This window comes from Meleagris gallopavo, chromosome 6 (assembly GCF_905368555.1).
Source record: "Meleagris gallopavo chromosome 6, MGAL_WU_HG_1.1, whole genome shotgun sequence".
NCBI classification, from domain to species: Eukaryota; Metazoa; Chordata; class Aves; order Galliformes; family Phasianidae; genus Meleagris; species Meleagris gallopavo.
This window is the reverse complement of record NC_139409.1, coordinates 16,235,478-16,251,093: the sequence shown is the minus strand read 5'-3', so window position 1 is coordinate 16,251,093 and position 15,616 is coordinate 16,235,478. Positions and strand designations below refer to the sequence as shown.

General features: G+C 36.5%; 1 protein-coding gene across 1 annotated transcript in view; it reads left to right on the top strand.

The window, feature by feature from the left end:
- Positions 1-15,616, top strand: part of MYO3A (myosin IIIA) — a 97,135-nt gene that overhangs the window by 13,853 nt on the left and 67,666 nt on the right. Inside the window, exons 3-4 of the mRNA XM_085227227.1 lie at positions 6,603-6,707; positions 7,470-7,569. Of these exons, the coding sequence (XP_085083353.1) occupies positions 6,603-6,707; positions 7,470-7,569 (205 nt within the window). The remainder of the gene's footprint in view (positions 1-6,602; positions 6,708-7,469; positions 7,570-15,616) is intronic.

Genomic DNA, 15,616 nt, shown 5'->3' with positions numbered 1-15,616 from the left:
TCAGGTTGAATCTGCTCTGATAGAGAAGTTCTATTTAGAAAAGTGGACGAAAGAAATTTAAGTGAAAAAAAACTCTAAAATAATTGTGTTCGCTTTTGTGAGGAAAGAAAGGTTGGTGGAACAGCGCAGTAAGGATAGCAGGCTTTTGAAAAGGCTGCTTCACTAAGCTTGGGGAGCTAGTAGGTAGGTAGCTGTGCTTAGAAAAATAGCGTGCAAAGTGAAGTGGGATAGTTGGCAGTTACTAAAAAAAAACATTGAATAAACAATAGCAAATTAGCTGATATGGATGGAAAATAGAAGCACGATAGGAGAGCAGTAAGAATTCATCAGTATTTATTTCTTTTAACCTTTCAGAAAGCCTTCCTAAAAGAGAAACAAAAATGCACAACTGAGGTACAAGCATTTAACTGTAAGCTTAGAAAGATTGATGTGGCATGGCAAGGACAAGACTGTACTAAGAGGAGAGAGAAATGGAATAGAAGAATATTCAATGTGTTTACACAGTGAAGAAAATACTGGTCTAAGGAAATACTGAACAGTTGTCTTAATGTTGGTACCTAAAATGATTCCAGAACTGAACAGTAGAAAACAGTGTTGAAATACCTAGAACCCAGTAGCATAATAAAGGTGGCCAACTTGGATTGGGCCACAATTCACATTAATAAAATCTCTAACAAAATAACCGGTGTTTGAGGGGTAAAGCAGTAGATGTCATTATGTTTTTTGTAAGAGTTTATGTGATTCCATGTGACATCCCTGTGAGGAAAATGTGGAAATTACTGAAACTTCACATAAACAGAAAAGCAGATAACCATATTTTCATAAAACTGAACTCCAAGAACAGTGGTAAGTACTTCACTTTTGGACTGGCAGAACCACTACTGGGCATCTGCTGTTGGCCGTTTCTGCTCATTAATGTTGTAGGTGATGAAGCACAGCTCACATTAAAAGTTCAAACTGGACACCTAGATGAGTTACAAGTCACACTGGAGAATAATGTCATGTAGTGTGACATACTGAGGAACTTTTTGGAATCGCAGGATAAAATGCAGTAGACACATGCAGACTGCAGTAGCAAATTGCAGGCAGCCTAGGTTTACGAAACAGGTCATTTCAGAAGGTTACAGCAGCTAATGTTTTCAGCCCACAAAAGAGAAAAATGGCATGTTGTGACAGTAGTCAGAGATGTTGTTAAATAGAAAGTAATGATCTTTTATCTTCAATGAAGACTGGAGGGAAGGGTAAAAACAAAGCAGTTTTGCTGGCAGCAAAGAATATTGAGCTTGGATAGTAGAAAAAATGTTCTCACTGTAGGGCTTGTGACACATGCTACTTAAGCTTCACTGGGAGATTTTTGGGAGTAGGTTAAACAAATATCTGCCAAAGACCACCCAAAGATGCTGGATCCCCACTCGGTGCAAATGCAGTCATCTACACTGTTTCTTGGAGTCCCCCTTCCTCCCACAGTGCTACTTTTTCACAATATGATCTGTGCGTGGCGTAAGCTGTGCAGATGCGATTTGTTACATGATGTCTGTGCAGCCTGTGAAGATAAGGGAAGTAGTAGTAGTCGTTCAAGTTACTGAAGTAAGGTGAAAGTGCCTTCACAACTGCAGGATGCAAGCAGATGTCACCTGACAGCTTAGCAAAGATGCATACATCAGGAGCAGTTGGGTGATTGAAGGCTGTAACAGGCCATACAAAAGTGCGACTAATAGTTCTCTTAAACGTGATGCTGCTGCTGAATCATTATTCAATGGGCTTCAGAATCAAGAAGAGCTGAACACAGAAATGCATCAGCTGAGTCAGATGAAGAGTGAGTAAGATCTTTAAAGAGCATCTGCATGACTGTGATGTGATGGCAATTTCAACTGACGTGTCTTAGAATCATGCTATTTTATAAATCTATTGCAGAAGATAGCTTTGCATACTAATAGCTCAAATACAGCAGCACAAGGCTGTGTCAGATGCGTGGGTGGAGGACTGTGTGTTATCCCAGGATGAGTCTGTCTCTTGCCTGCCAGGAAATTGTAAGGGAGGAGCCCTTCAGAACCCCTGTGGAAGTCACAAGGGCATTTTCAGATGGATCAAACCTCCTTTCAAGTTCTTCCTTCTGGTTTCACTGTGCAAAAATTCCTCAATCCTTTTCCCTGGTGTCCAAATGTTCAAATTAAGGACTGAGTATTTTTAAATCCAAATATTATTAGCCAGAAAAAAATACAGCTTCAAAGGGACCTTTGGAGATTATTGGGCCCACCTCCCTCCTCAAAGATGATTAATGTTACAAGTTTGCACAAGGTCTTTTCCATTCATGTTTTGATTATCTCCAAGGACCTAGATAGTATAGGCTTGCTTAGCAATGTCTTCCAAAGCTTAACCACTCTCAGTGGCAGAAATACTTTCTTTGTATCCAGCAGGAATCCACCATCTTGCATCTGGTGACTGTTGCCTCTCATCCTTTTGCTGCGTACCTCTAGGAATCATCTGTCTCTGTCTTCTCCACCCCTTTTAGGGTAGCCCAAAGATTTCATTTTACCCCTCTTTAGTTGCTTTCGTATGCTGATAATATTAGCGTTCTATCAGAGCAGGCCCTGAGAATAGTACCAGTTACTGAAAATACCTGTGTGTCAAAAGGAAACAATAGAAGAAGTGACTAACTTTAAATGGATGGAAATTACTCATGTACAAATTTATCAAGATGACGTTTCTAAATAGCTTGCCTGCTGGAGGATCACTAGTGTTTTCTCTTGCCATTTCTCACTTTGAAAGTCTGTCTCTTTAAACTAATTTTATTCAAATATTAAAAAGGAAAGTATTTTTTTCTACCTTTTATTGGGAAAATGTAACCTTTGGAGACTTCCTGAAAACAGATCAAACTGAAGGACCCACTTGACTTTTTTCTTGCAAGCGTTTCAAGTACCAGAGTATTTCTGGTATTCGAGCACTGAACTGAAAAAGTCAATTCAACTTACATTTTCAACTACTTGAGAGCTAACAAATGCCACCAGTACTTCTGTATCCAGTTCTCCTCCGGGGATTACTGGATGCTTAAAGTAGGTTTTATAAAACTGATACAAACCAAAATAAATATCTGTGCTTTCAAGGGAGAATGTGTGGGAGAGATAAATAGAATTATTACTCTGTTCTCCCAGAAGAGCCCATGTCTCACTTGTATCAGTTTGGTCATTACCTTTAAAAGCAGCCCTGTTGCACACCTCAGGTAGGCACTTAGCTTCTCTGCATATCTGTGACCTGAGTTCATTTCTTGTGCATTTGTTGTTTATGCTTATAGCACTCTCCATCAGGGTATTTGGAAGAGATTTTAACAAATGATGTGGAATCATGACAAGAACTATTTGACTGCGTATTTGTACAATAGCTACCAACACCTCTATCCTCTAGATGCTTCACAGCAAAGAAGAAAGAACAGTTGAAAAACATATTTCTGTTGCCTTTGTGATTCCTTGTTGTACAAGCATTGCAGTTGGCTAAATTCAATCACAGCAGCCTTGGTAGGAGTTTGCACGGGTTTTGCTGCACACAGTGTGCTACTAAGAAACTGCAGAGTTCATAATTTAAAGCTGTATTATTCTTAGCAGCCCAGAAAACTTCCAGTTTGGCCGTACTAATAAATAATATTTATCCCATAATCGTATTGAAGGATTACATGATCTAAATCACATTTTCTTTTTTAATTATTATTATTTTTTTTATTTTAAGTTTTTATGCTATTGTCCAGTTCTTGCTCAACATCTCCAAGGGTCCAGAAATGTATTAAGCAGTATCTTTCTGTAGCCTCTGCTTTGAAATAGAAGAATGGAACCTGGCTTTTTCTGAGAGGGACTTTCTGCTGTGTTTGTGATAAGCTTGTGTTGAAAGCGCATGCAATTTGATAGCCTTAGTTGGAAAAAGAATTGCTGTTTGACCTTTACATGTACGTATGTATATGTAGTTACACGTATGGCTGCAGCAACACCTGGCACCTTTGCCTGCAAAAATAGGCAGTAGAAACAATAAATGAGATGGGCGGCAATGTTTTACCTGGATTTGTTTGGCCTGTAGAAAAATAGAACAGGGTTAATGCCAACCTGTGTCATCTTTGTCGTCATCATCCCCTCTCTCCCCACCCCACGCATCTTGGAGCATACAGATACGGTGTAGGCCCTAATCTTGTTTTCTAATTGTGGTTTGTATTTTCATAATCCCTTTTCTTCCTTTCAGCTGTTTCCATTCTATCTTCTGGGTTGTTTTGTTGTTTTTTTTTTCCCTCACCCTCCTACTGTAGTGGTCAGAAAAATACAAATTGTCTGATTTAGGTAAACTACAGCTTTCTGAGAAAGAGGTAGTAAAAGCAAATTTGCCTTGTACATGCAAGAACCTGTGTCTGTGAGATCCTGAGCTGACCTCTGCCTAAATGCTGCTCTGCCTCCAAATCATTGCAGATGGGATCGCCCACTGCGATGTGGGTGACTTTCGTTTTTCTGTTCAAGGCCTTCTCAAGTGAGCTTTTACATACCAAGTTTCAATTTTGCTATGACCCATAATTACTAGTTTTAGTATCTTAATTCACCTGGAATTTTATATCATTTTTATCTGATAAAATGGATAGTTATAACAGGTACTTATAGCTTACAGGAGAAATAGAAAAATTAGTTAAAGCAACATGTTTAAGAAAGTAAAAATAAACATGGCTTTCCCAGGCAATTAAATTCAGTGTTATTTACTGCCTAAGTACCAGAGAAGGTTAGTTCTGAGGTATTTTTTCCTTCTCTCACATACAGAGAGGATATATGCCTTCCTTGGTTAGTTTTCTTTACCTTGAGCAGAAGCGCTCTCAGATAGCAAGTTCTGTAACAAAAACAGAAGATCTATCCATATGAAGCAAAATTTGCATGCTAGATAGTGAAAAGTACCAGAATGGCTAAAGACAGTAAATTCAATCCAGTTTGGGAATCTGACCCTGATCCCACAAAGCACTTAATCTCATCATTTAAGCGTCTGAGTTTTTCTCTTCTCTAAACATGTTTATTGTCACAGTAAAGTTAGTAGTGAGATTAAGTGAGTACCAAGATTACTGCCATACAGCTCGACAACTACCAGACCAGAATGTTCACCGACCTGGCAAGGGAAACCTCTTTGCAGCCAGACTTATGTATGAGTGGTGTTTGTGTAGGTGTTCATGCTGTTTTAATTCAGTACAACCCAGGGGTTCCTACAGCAGCCAGGAAATTATCCTTATGTTTATGTGCAAAGGGCTGTACCATGCTTGTTGCTGCAAAGTGCAAGGGTTGGGGTTTTTTTTACGTTGTTTTGGTTTGCTTTGTTTGTTTTTGGTTGGTTGGTTTTTGTAGTTGCTACACAGGAAATATGTAGAGATACAGAAGAACAGATTAAAAAAATCTTGAAAGTACCTGATGTTTGTGTTCTGCAGTTGAAAGGTTTTATTGATATACTGTGCCATCAACTTGAATAGACGGCTGCACTTGCACTCAAAAGGAGTCACTGTTGTACTGCTTTGGTATTATGTCTTATGTAGATGTTAATTTTCATATAAAACCTACCAGATAATACATTGCAAATACAGATAATGCAGTGTAAAACATAGTTTGTTTCACTATTTTATTGCAAGCAGCTACTCACGTGAAGGGTAATGGTTCTTCAGTCAGTGAGTATGGTAGGGGGATGCAGAGTAAGTATCTTTACAGATAAGGGTTTAAATACTGATTTCATCTATGCAGGTACTTAATTGCTACAGACTAAGACAAGTTACATTGTTGCTTGTTCCTACTGAAAACTGTTGAGAGGTAAAAATGAACATATGAAATGTTGCAACATAATCTGATTTGCTAATAATGTGTGCTTGATAATCATTTTAGAGAACAAGGCCTGGAGTCGAACAGGACTCAGGCAAAAAAAAAAAAAAAAAAAGGACTGCCAACAGTAGGTTGTGGCTCCCTTCATCTGGAACTGACAGAGCTGATGCTGCAGGGGCTATGATTTGTCTTACATCCATGTTTCAGTGAAAAATGAGCTTTCTATCACACTTCCATTGTATTCCATGAAGCCTGGCCCATGCATATAACATTTTTCTACACTATAAGTTGTGCCACTTGGCACAGGCAAGTTTTGCTTCTGAGACTTTTCTATCAGGGGAGTGTCTGTGCCACCTGCCCTCTGATGGCTGAAGTCCATTTCAGATTGTATTTAGCTTTCATACCTGAGAATTGATGCTGTAATAATCCATGTAGCTGATGAGTTCCACATGATGAATACAAGAAGCAATTAGTGTGCCCCACAGAACATGCTTTCACAGCAAATTTATTACTCTATAAGCTAATTCCATTTCAGTGACAGGCAATCATTTATATAGGAAAACAAAGAAATAGACTGCATTTGGGCAAGAAAAATTAAGTGCAGAAAGTAGTGGGGAAAAATAGCACAAGTTGCTGATTTTGTTGTTGTTATAAATAGTAGACATGAACAAATTTGTGGTTTGCAAATAAGGAGCTTTAGGTACAAATACAAAAACTACTGTAAACTAAAACCAAGTGGCTGCTCCAACACTTCTTAATTTCTTTTTATGTTCCCATAATCTTTTGCAGCTGTGCAATGGTGGATCTGTGACTGATCTTGTGAAAGGATTTCTGAAGAGAGGTGAAAGAATGAATGAACTTATAATTGCTTACATCTTACACGAAGCTCTGATGGTAAGATAAGCTCTCAGTGAAAGGACAGTCAATATTTATTAAATGTTTTTTTTTTGAATGAATGAAGATCATTTCTTGTCTAATACGGCATATTAAGGTAGCGTGTAATGAAATCAAAATGTGTAATTCTTTTTGAACAAGCAAGGTAAAGAACAAATCATCTGTTTGTTTCATTACTAAGGGAATGGAAATTGATTTCTGAATATTGATTTATTTCTTCAGTAAATATAGTTCTGCATCAAAATTTATTTTATTTTGAGAAATTGCAAAAGTACACCCAAAATACCATTCAACTTCTTATGTCAGGTTCCAAGTTCTCTTTATAGCAAAATGGTCATCAGATCTAGTGAATTCAAATGCTCAAAAAATTTAGCTAATCAAAATCAAGTATCTTCCTTTCTCATTGTCTTTAACTGGAATTTGACTTTCCACGTGGATTCATTCACAGGTTTTAGCAGTTTGTTTTTTGTTTTGTTTTTTTTTGAGTTCTAAAGGTGTAATATATAGCATAGACTTATAGTGCTTTTTTTCTTCTATTATCTTCAAGTTTCTTTTTGACATAATGTCAACCAATTAAGAGGTATAAATTCCTCATAGTGTGCAAAGCATCTTCCCAGAAAGAATGGCATCTCTGTTTTTTGATTAAAAAAATACATTTTTTTGGTTTTCATACTTGTCTGATTTTTCTGTTTCTGCAAATGCAATACAAAGCACAGAGCTGTAAAAATTTGTAAAAAATCATGTTTACGTCTCATCTTACAGGGACTTCAGCATTTGCATGAAAACAAAACTATCCACCGTGATATTAAGGGAAATAATATCCTTTTGACCACTGAAGGAGGAGTCAAGCTCGTGGATTTTGGTATGTAGCCTTACTTATAAAGTAACAGAAACAAATCAGAAAAAATGAAATATATTAACTTCTTATTAAGATTTAAAATGTCTTATTTAAAATCACTTGAATAATCAAAGTCGCTTTTTAACTTGACAGATACAAAATATTCACTGACTAGGTGTTTTTTTACAACTTTGGGATTTAAGTCCATTTTACTAATGGCTAAAGAGTAGAAGTTTTCACATGGCGTTAGTGTCAAATGCTTCGGGGCAGACACAGTAAGTGAAGTGGGAAAACAAGTTAATAAGGTTCAAAGAAAGGTTGGTGTTTAGATCTTCCAGACTGCGTGCTGGTTCAGTGAAGGTAGAAGCTAATAGTCAATATCCTTCTTTTGTACCAGAAAGGGCTTAAAACTGAGCAGAAAATGTGAAAAATTGGAGAGTTCCATCTCAGTCCAATGTACTTCATTAGTTTGATTTGAAATGAAACGAGAGGTACTTCTTGAAGGCAGTAAAGGGGAATATGTTGTATAAGTAATTCCCACTTTCCAGATTCTGTGAAGAGTAACAGATTATTGGTTGGCAAGTCTAAACCTAAAACTTATCATTTAAAAGGCTCTGATCAAGTCTGTTAGATCTTAAGTGATTACTGAATGCTGTCATTTAGTTTTACCACATGAAGGTAAGCAGCAGTGAAATACGTAAATGATGCAACCATAGCACAGTGATTTTCCTTAAACATTTACTGACTGTTATTTTACGTAAGGGGGGGGAAGTGAAAATTTGCAATGCTTGTAATTGTGAACTGTTATTTTCTGGTAGCACACTGTCTTCTAATGATTATATAATTTATAGGTCGCTACTTGATAGCACAGCAGTTGATTTGTAAATATCATGATTCCATTTGGAAGATGGAAAATCTTCATTTTCCTTTACCTTCCTATCATGTTGAGATTTATTCAGTTTATAGATAACTGTTTAAACTAATCATAGGATTTTAACTTACATTACTGTAGTGTCTTCCTGCCAGTAGACTGTACAACAGATTTGTACAACTCTCTTACTTCACACACAAAAAAACTCCACAATTATTAGGGTTACTAATTCTGCAAATGTATGTGTTTATGTTCAATTTTTTTTTATTCTTCAGATAAAATTTTCATTTACAAAGCCTCCAGATCTACAGTGTTATCTGCCATTCACTTACTAGTACTTTATGACTGTCTGAAAGTTTAATGTGAGGCAAAATCAATATTTTTACCCACAGGTTTTTAATGTGTCATGAATGCTATTTTCTAAGGTGCTGAAGGTAATTAGAGCTGTGGAGGATCGATGCTTCTGAAAATTAATTCACGTATGCAGATGCCAAAATGTACAAGCTGTAGGGATGAGGACTTTAATTCTTTATTCCCCAGTTACTACAATCTATTACTAGGGCTGTAATTGAAAAATAATCTTAAAATCTTGTGGGAAAAATTATGTTGCCAAAACAGATGAGAAAGTGTTCAAAAAACAAGTTAACTTGTTTACTTGGGTTGAACAGGGACCAATAGTCCTTCCAAGGGAATGTAGGAACTGCACCCTAATTTAGGTATTCTAGCCTCTCCCCCCACTCCCCAGAAACCAGTCTGCAGCTACCAATGCATAGTTTCAGATGGAAAAAAAATATGCAATCTTCACAAAATCATCCAGGAAGACATACTAGTCACCCTTCAGGCTGATGTTTGAAGTATTCAGATGGGATTTGGGAGATTTGTGTATTCTACTTAAGAGGATTTAAGCCCACGTTAATCAGATTCCAAGAGTACTTTTTAGCCAAGAATGTGATTTGATAAAATCTCTCATGTTGACACAGACTCTTACGCATAAACATTTATTGGATCAGGGGCTGAAGTTCTTTGCCACTTTTTTATTTTCACTAAATAGACCTGTGAATCTACCGGCTACGCTATGATATAGTCACATAGACACAATCTCTTTCTTTCTCTCCTAGTAGATACTCAGTGGAAACTAAATTTTTCTTTCAGGTTGAACCAATTATTACATGGGGCCAAACATAAGCAAACAAAACAAACAAAACCAACCACACAATCACACAGACCTTTCTAGTATGTACATAGATTTTCCACTGTGTAGAAGGGAGCAGAGACAGTAGGTTATGGACTTCTTTAACCAGCAAGCACACTTGAGAGAGGAAATGAGCCTTTCTTAAGATAATTTTGGCTGTGCTGTTCTCCTATATGCTGGTGGATGTTGAGATGATCCTGAAGAACCCTTTTTTCTCAGTTCCTCATACTTTTTATACATTTTTTTAAAATATGGTTTGTTTATAAACAGATGTATAAAACCTTTATCAGAAAAACTGACCTGTGAAGTGCCTTATGAAACACAGTACCGAAAAGAACATATTCTCCAACCCTGTGTGTCGTATTGTATTTTTGTCATTGTGTCACGTTTTCTTTCTGAAGCCTTCAGGAGCCTTTTAGAGTCACAAGTGATAAGCCAGATAGTTTTCAGTGAATTAAGTCACCTTTGAGAATGACTTATTTTCTTTGTTCTTTTTGTACTCTGAACTTTGCTTATGTAGTGTATCACAACTGGGAGTCCTTTCTTGCACAGCAGTATTGACTTTCTAGAAGCTTAATTTTGTAACCCAGTTTTCAAGTAACACAATTTGTAGACATTGCTTTCTGGCCATTTTGTCATAGGCATTTATGTGTGCTGTGACCGTGGTTTCTGAACATTGCACAACATGTAATGGATGACCTCTCAACACTGTACAAGGAATTGAGTTACTATAATTTCTAGCTACAAAATGGAGATCTAAAACACTGAGAAACTGAGTTGCTTGATGGAATGCAAAAAGTCTGTGGAAAAGCTCTCCCAAAATCTTAAATCATAACATCAAACTTAAAACAGTCATAGCTGTTTGCCTTTCATAAAAGTATTGATAGTTAATAAGATGAGAAAGACTATGAAATAATACCATGACATTGCCTCAAGCAGATTGTTATCAGGGTAATTTTTGCTTTTGTTCAAAATTCTGCTGCAATAATGTTTAATCTGTATAGAACTTACTCTTAATATTCCCAAGTCTTGGAAACAGTCCCAACTAGGGAATTAATGATCATATCAAGGAAGAGTTTATAGTATCTCTATACTGATGCTTCTGGAGATAAATTGCTTGTCAAAGAGTCATCAAACAGATGTTTTAGTTTAAATTGCTAACCCAGAAGTTTGAAATACTGTTACCAGGGAAGCATCCTCTCCCTGCACAACAATCCAGTACAATAACTTAGAGCAGCAGAAATAAACAAAATCATTCTTTTTGACTACAGATAATGAGAAGTACCTAAGGGGATCATCACTAGGCCAATCCCATGGTCATGGTTTCAGTCCCTGAATTCATTTAACTCCTAAATATGTTATAAAGCCTGTATTTTCCTCTGTGAGAGAAGAAGGTTGACTGAAGGTAATCTAGACACCTAAACATCTGTGGGAATTAGCCGTTGGCTGTTCTGTTTAGCTGTTCTGGAGGAAGACCTTTGGGAAGGATGTTACACCTAAGAATGGCAACAACTGCTCCAAGTTTGCCTCTGCAGCACTGATGCAAATAATAAATAACTGATCTTTTCTCAAGTGTAGCTGCTATGTATTAAGTATATGACAGACACTTGATAGAAAAGCACACTTTTTTACATTAAAATAAATGTCCTCTAAGACTTTAAAGGATGAAAGCCATTTAATATATTAAATTGCAAGAATTGGAGACAGGCAAGATATGAATCGAATTCCCTTTTTATAAATATTCTTAATTATACTTACAGCTACTCGTTACTTTTCTATGCAGGAAATGTTTTTGTTCTCACTTTTTAGAAGTCCTCTATATGTGTATCTCAGATTTCTGGTTGTCTGCAGTGGATTCAGTAAATTTTAATCACTGTATATGCAGATAAGCACTTAGTATTTTTTTTTCAAAAAGTTCTAACAAATAAATTCAAATGAATTAAAAGCTAGGTAACTTTGAAAGTCTTGTGACTTTTACTGCCTAAATATCTTTCACCGCCTGACCTTCTTTTACCAGTCAAAAAAATGGCCTGAAGTCATTTGCATGCATAACACACCTCATCTGTAATAAAAATTCATATATTCATTCACATCTTATAATGTGTGACCAACGTAATGGAAAGCTGTATGCATAGCATCTTCATATACTGACAAATACTTGTTTATTTGAATAGACTCTCTTAATTCGGGTTCTTTTCTTGAAATCAGGATGCTGAACGAGGCCTTCCACATATGAAATAATATTAGACTAAGATAGAATTCAGGTTCCTTTGGAAATTCTGATATGTCAATAATGTGCTGTTCCAAAATGGGAGAAAAACTTAGCTGTATTATTATCATCATTGTTATTTTAATTTTGCTCTGACAAAGCCCAGGTAAAATTTCACTTTGAAAGATTTAATATGATTCTGAAATATTCTTCTAGTGAGCTTGGGAGCTTGTAAGTCAGAGCTTTTAATGCTTAAATGTTTTTGAAAGAAGAGCATCCTCGATTTCACAGCTTTCTGTCATTAAGCTAGGTAGAGGGGAATTGCATGTGAGGAAAGAGCCATTCTTCCCCCAAAAGTTCTGAAACATCTAAGTCAAGTGGAAATGATTCTTTTAGCTAAAAAGAGGAGAGTACAATGCTAATGGAAAATTCCTCATCAGCTGTATTTTTGAGATTTGACCTTGCAGGCTGATAGTCTTGAACAAGAGCACAAGTAGCTTACATTTCTCTGGGGCTGCTGAAGCCTGCTATCACAGACTAGAAGTATCTCGGGACGAGCCACTGTTGCCTTGGAAATGGTCAGGAAATAATGTGTAAATTGTGCTATACCACTTAGTTTTTCAACAGCTCCTTGCTGAAGACCATGTGCTTCCATGCATCTCATGAAAAAATACACTTTTGTACCACGTAATTAGACTGTTGAAGTTATTACCCTGAAAGTTCATTGAAAAGGAGTCAGAGAAAGTGGAGAAAAAAGTCAGATATTTAGATGGATGTTAGAGATAACCACGTTCCCATAATGAAAATCAAATGTTGGCAGATCTGTTAAATCTCATGCTTCAAATTTTATGTTTATTTCTGACTACAAGAGATCCAGTGACTGCCCCAGCTCACCTAGTATTGATGTGGTGGGAAAGGAAATATCAAGCGATTTGGCAATCTCCATTTTCAGTTTCTTAGGCATTTCATTAATGGTATCTAAAAATCTCCCTCACTGAAGTCTCTGGATAAGCAATACATAGGAAAGTTCCAGTGTTTGCTATAGGTAAAGCAGGTTCCAGTAGAAAACATGGAAAGAAAGTAATGGAATCTCACTGCTGCTGGCAGATGGTGGAAAATTACAAACTGTTTTGCATGTAGCTAACAGTATAATGACTTCAAGGGCTCCTTTAGTGCTATGGATAAAGCGATTGCAATTTCTGTAATTAAAACATCTATCAGATGCTTGAAATGTTATAAATGGAGTGTATCTATAGTGAAGATTATTTTTGTATTTCAGACGTTTCGTTTGCGTTTTTCTGCTTTTCCTGAGAACTATTTCAAATATTAGAAGTTTTGCATTTAAAAGCTGTGTGCAAATATTGTCTTGGTATTCCAAATACAGTTTCAGATATCATGCTGTGCATGTAGCTGACACAGTTTTATCATGCTGTATAGTAGCCTGACAGATTAGCTAATGGTAGATTTATCTTGAGTATGACTCACTGGGGAAAAAGTAGAATGAGGAAAAGATGTGATTGTTTATTTAGACATATCAAGAACTGAGGTTACTTTGATTAATACTTGAACTATTTCCTCCATTTAGTTTGGAAACTCCAGATAGCGAGAGGTTAGTTTTTGTGCTTGGTGTGTAGTAGGGTTATTATTTTGCAATGGAGAGAATGATTGTTCATCTTTTAAAGCCATTTGAAGTCATCCGAAGTTAAAAGTCAAGAAAATCTGAAGCTGACATTTCTGGACAGCCACCTTATTATTCGAAATTTCAATTCTGTGAAATAAGCCAAATGTGGTACACTGTCTTTTTTGTAGTGTATTTTTTATTAACTACTTTTACTTTAATATACATACCTAGTTTCATCTAAGTAATGCAAAATGAAAGTATTAAGTTTGTTTTGTAATTCAGTTTAGTTAACGAATTAAATGTCTTAATGAATTAAATGTACTTATTCTGCCAACATTCTCTGTTGTGACTCAGTAGTAGTGTGCTACTTCTTCCTTGTGGGTCATGGAATATTGGTAATGCTTTAGTACTTTTAGTGTTCATTAACAATTGATCAATGGGAGTTAGAATGCATAGGTGTTTTTGTTATTTTGTTGTATGATACTCATGCCTATTCTGATACAGAAACACACATAAAATCTTTGAAATTCAGTAACTATATTAAACAGGCTAAGTTTTTGAAGTGTACATGAGCCGGCAGCTGCTATAATGACAAAGCAAGAATAGTAAAATCAGTTACACTGTAAAGTTATGTCCAAAATAGCCAGCCAATTGCAAAGTAATTAATGAGCCCATGATAAGACTCCATCTTAAGAGTTTCATCTATTTTAATTACTGATTTCCTGATGCACAAGAGAGCTTTCTGCTAGTCCTATGGGGAAAGCTTCAGAAGTCCTGGGTCGGAGTTTGGGGACGGAACCACCGTAGATGTAGTATGCTGATTGATGACAGATCAGTCTGACAAGCCTTGTGAGATACATGGCATTACAGTGGAAGAGAAGGCTCACAGCACTCTGCTGCAATGTGTGCAGTGCAGGGCAGGCTACAAGTCAAGAGCCACTTTGTTCTCAGTGAATAGGTTGAAAAGTCAGATATGAGTAATCCAAGGTGGAATACTGGGTCGTTTGGAGGAAGGACAGTTTAATCCCTGTCCTTGTTAGTATATTATCATAATTTCCAACTTTTCATGTCCTGCTGATGTTGAAAAGAATGACCTTGAGTAGTTTTCCAAACCTCTATAGATTGCTTATTCTGAAGTAGTCAGAATACCTTGCATCTCCTTTTTCTTGCACTGCTTGAGCTATAAATGCTGTATGAATCATTCTGCAAAAATGAAACAATTAATTAAAATAATTTTATTTGAAACTATTCAAAAATACTTGTTTCTGGCTTTTATTTACTTGAAGCAATGAGTCATAACAAGACTTGTATTTGCCTTAGTCATTCTAGCATGCATCCATAATAGAGCTGTCTGCTTCACTGATTCAGATCAAAAATAGGCTATTATTGTGTTGTCATTTCTGCATACCATATAGCAGGACATTCACATGTTACTTCTAAAAAGCGTTTACTAAGGAATATGACAGAAGCCAATAAATGTAAAAAAAAACTTTGAAGAAAGCTTTCTACATGAGCAGCTTGTCAAACTGCTTTGAACCCAATCAAAATAGTAATTCCAAATTTTTCAAACCAGGGTTAGCAGGGATAAGATGGATTGCGTTGACTTGAGCTGTGGAACGTTTTCTTTGTTAAATGTTTAATTCTTTGTTGAAGGCTTAGTCCTCAGAAACTTTTTGTGTGAGCCACATGTGAATGAAAACCTTTGTGTTGTCCAGTAACAACAAAAAGAAATCATGTGGCCAACTTCTGTATGCAGGATAAGCTCTTCACTTGGTCTTTTATACGTTGATTTTTTTTTTCTCCTCTAAATTAACATAAAGATGTCACTGATGGCTTAAACACTAGAGAAGTTTGACACAGAAAGCTATTGTCAAGTGCTGGAGACACATGAAGCAAGAAAATAGCACTTTCTGGCCAGCAAAGACTTCCTCTTAGTTTTCTCAAGGGTTGCAAAATTCATCTCTTGGTTCCTTTATCCAGCCAGCCCAGAACATTCCACGTGTAAGAATGGCAACAGGGGCTGGTTAGGAAGCATGCTGCAATGCTCCTTTGTTTTAGGTAAGGCTCTAGAATTTATTGAACCTGAGTTTTGGCCCAAAGGATATTTGCTCTGAGCTTTGAATACTTTGTTATTCAGTTCTTAAGTATGAAAGTAAATGCAGTGATTGAAATGGAATA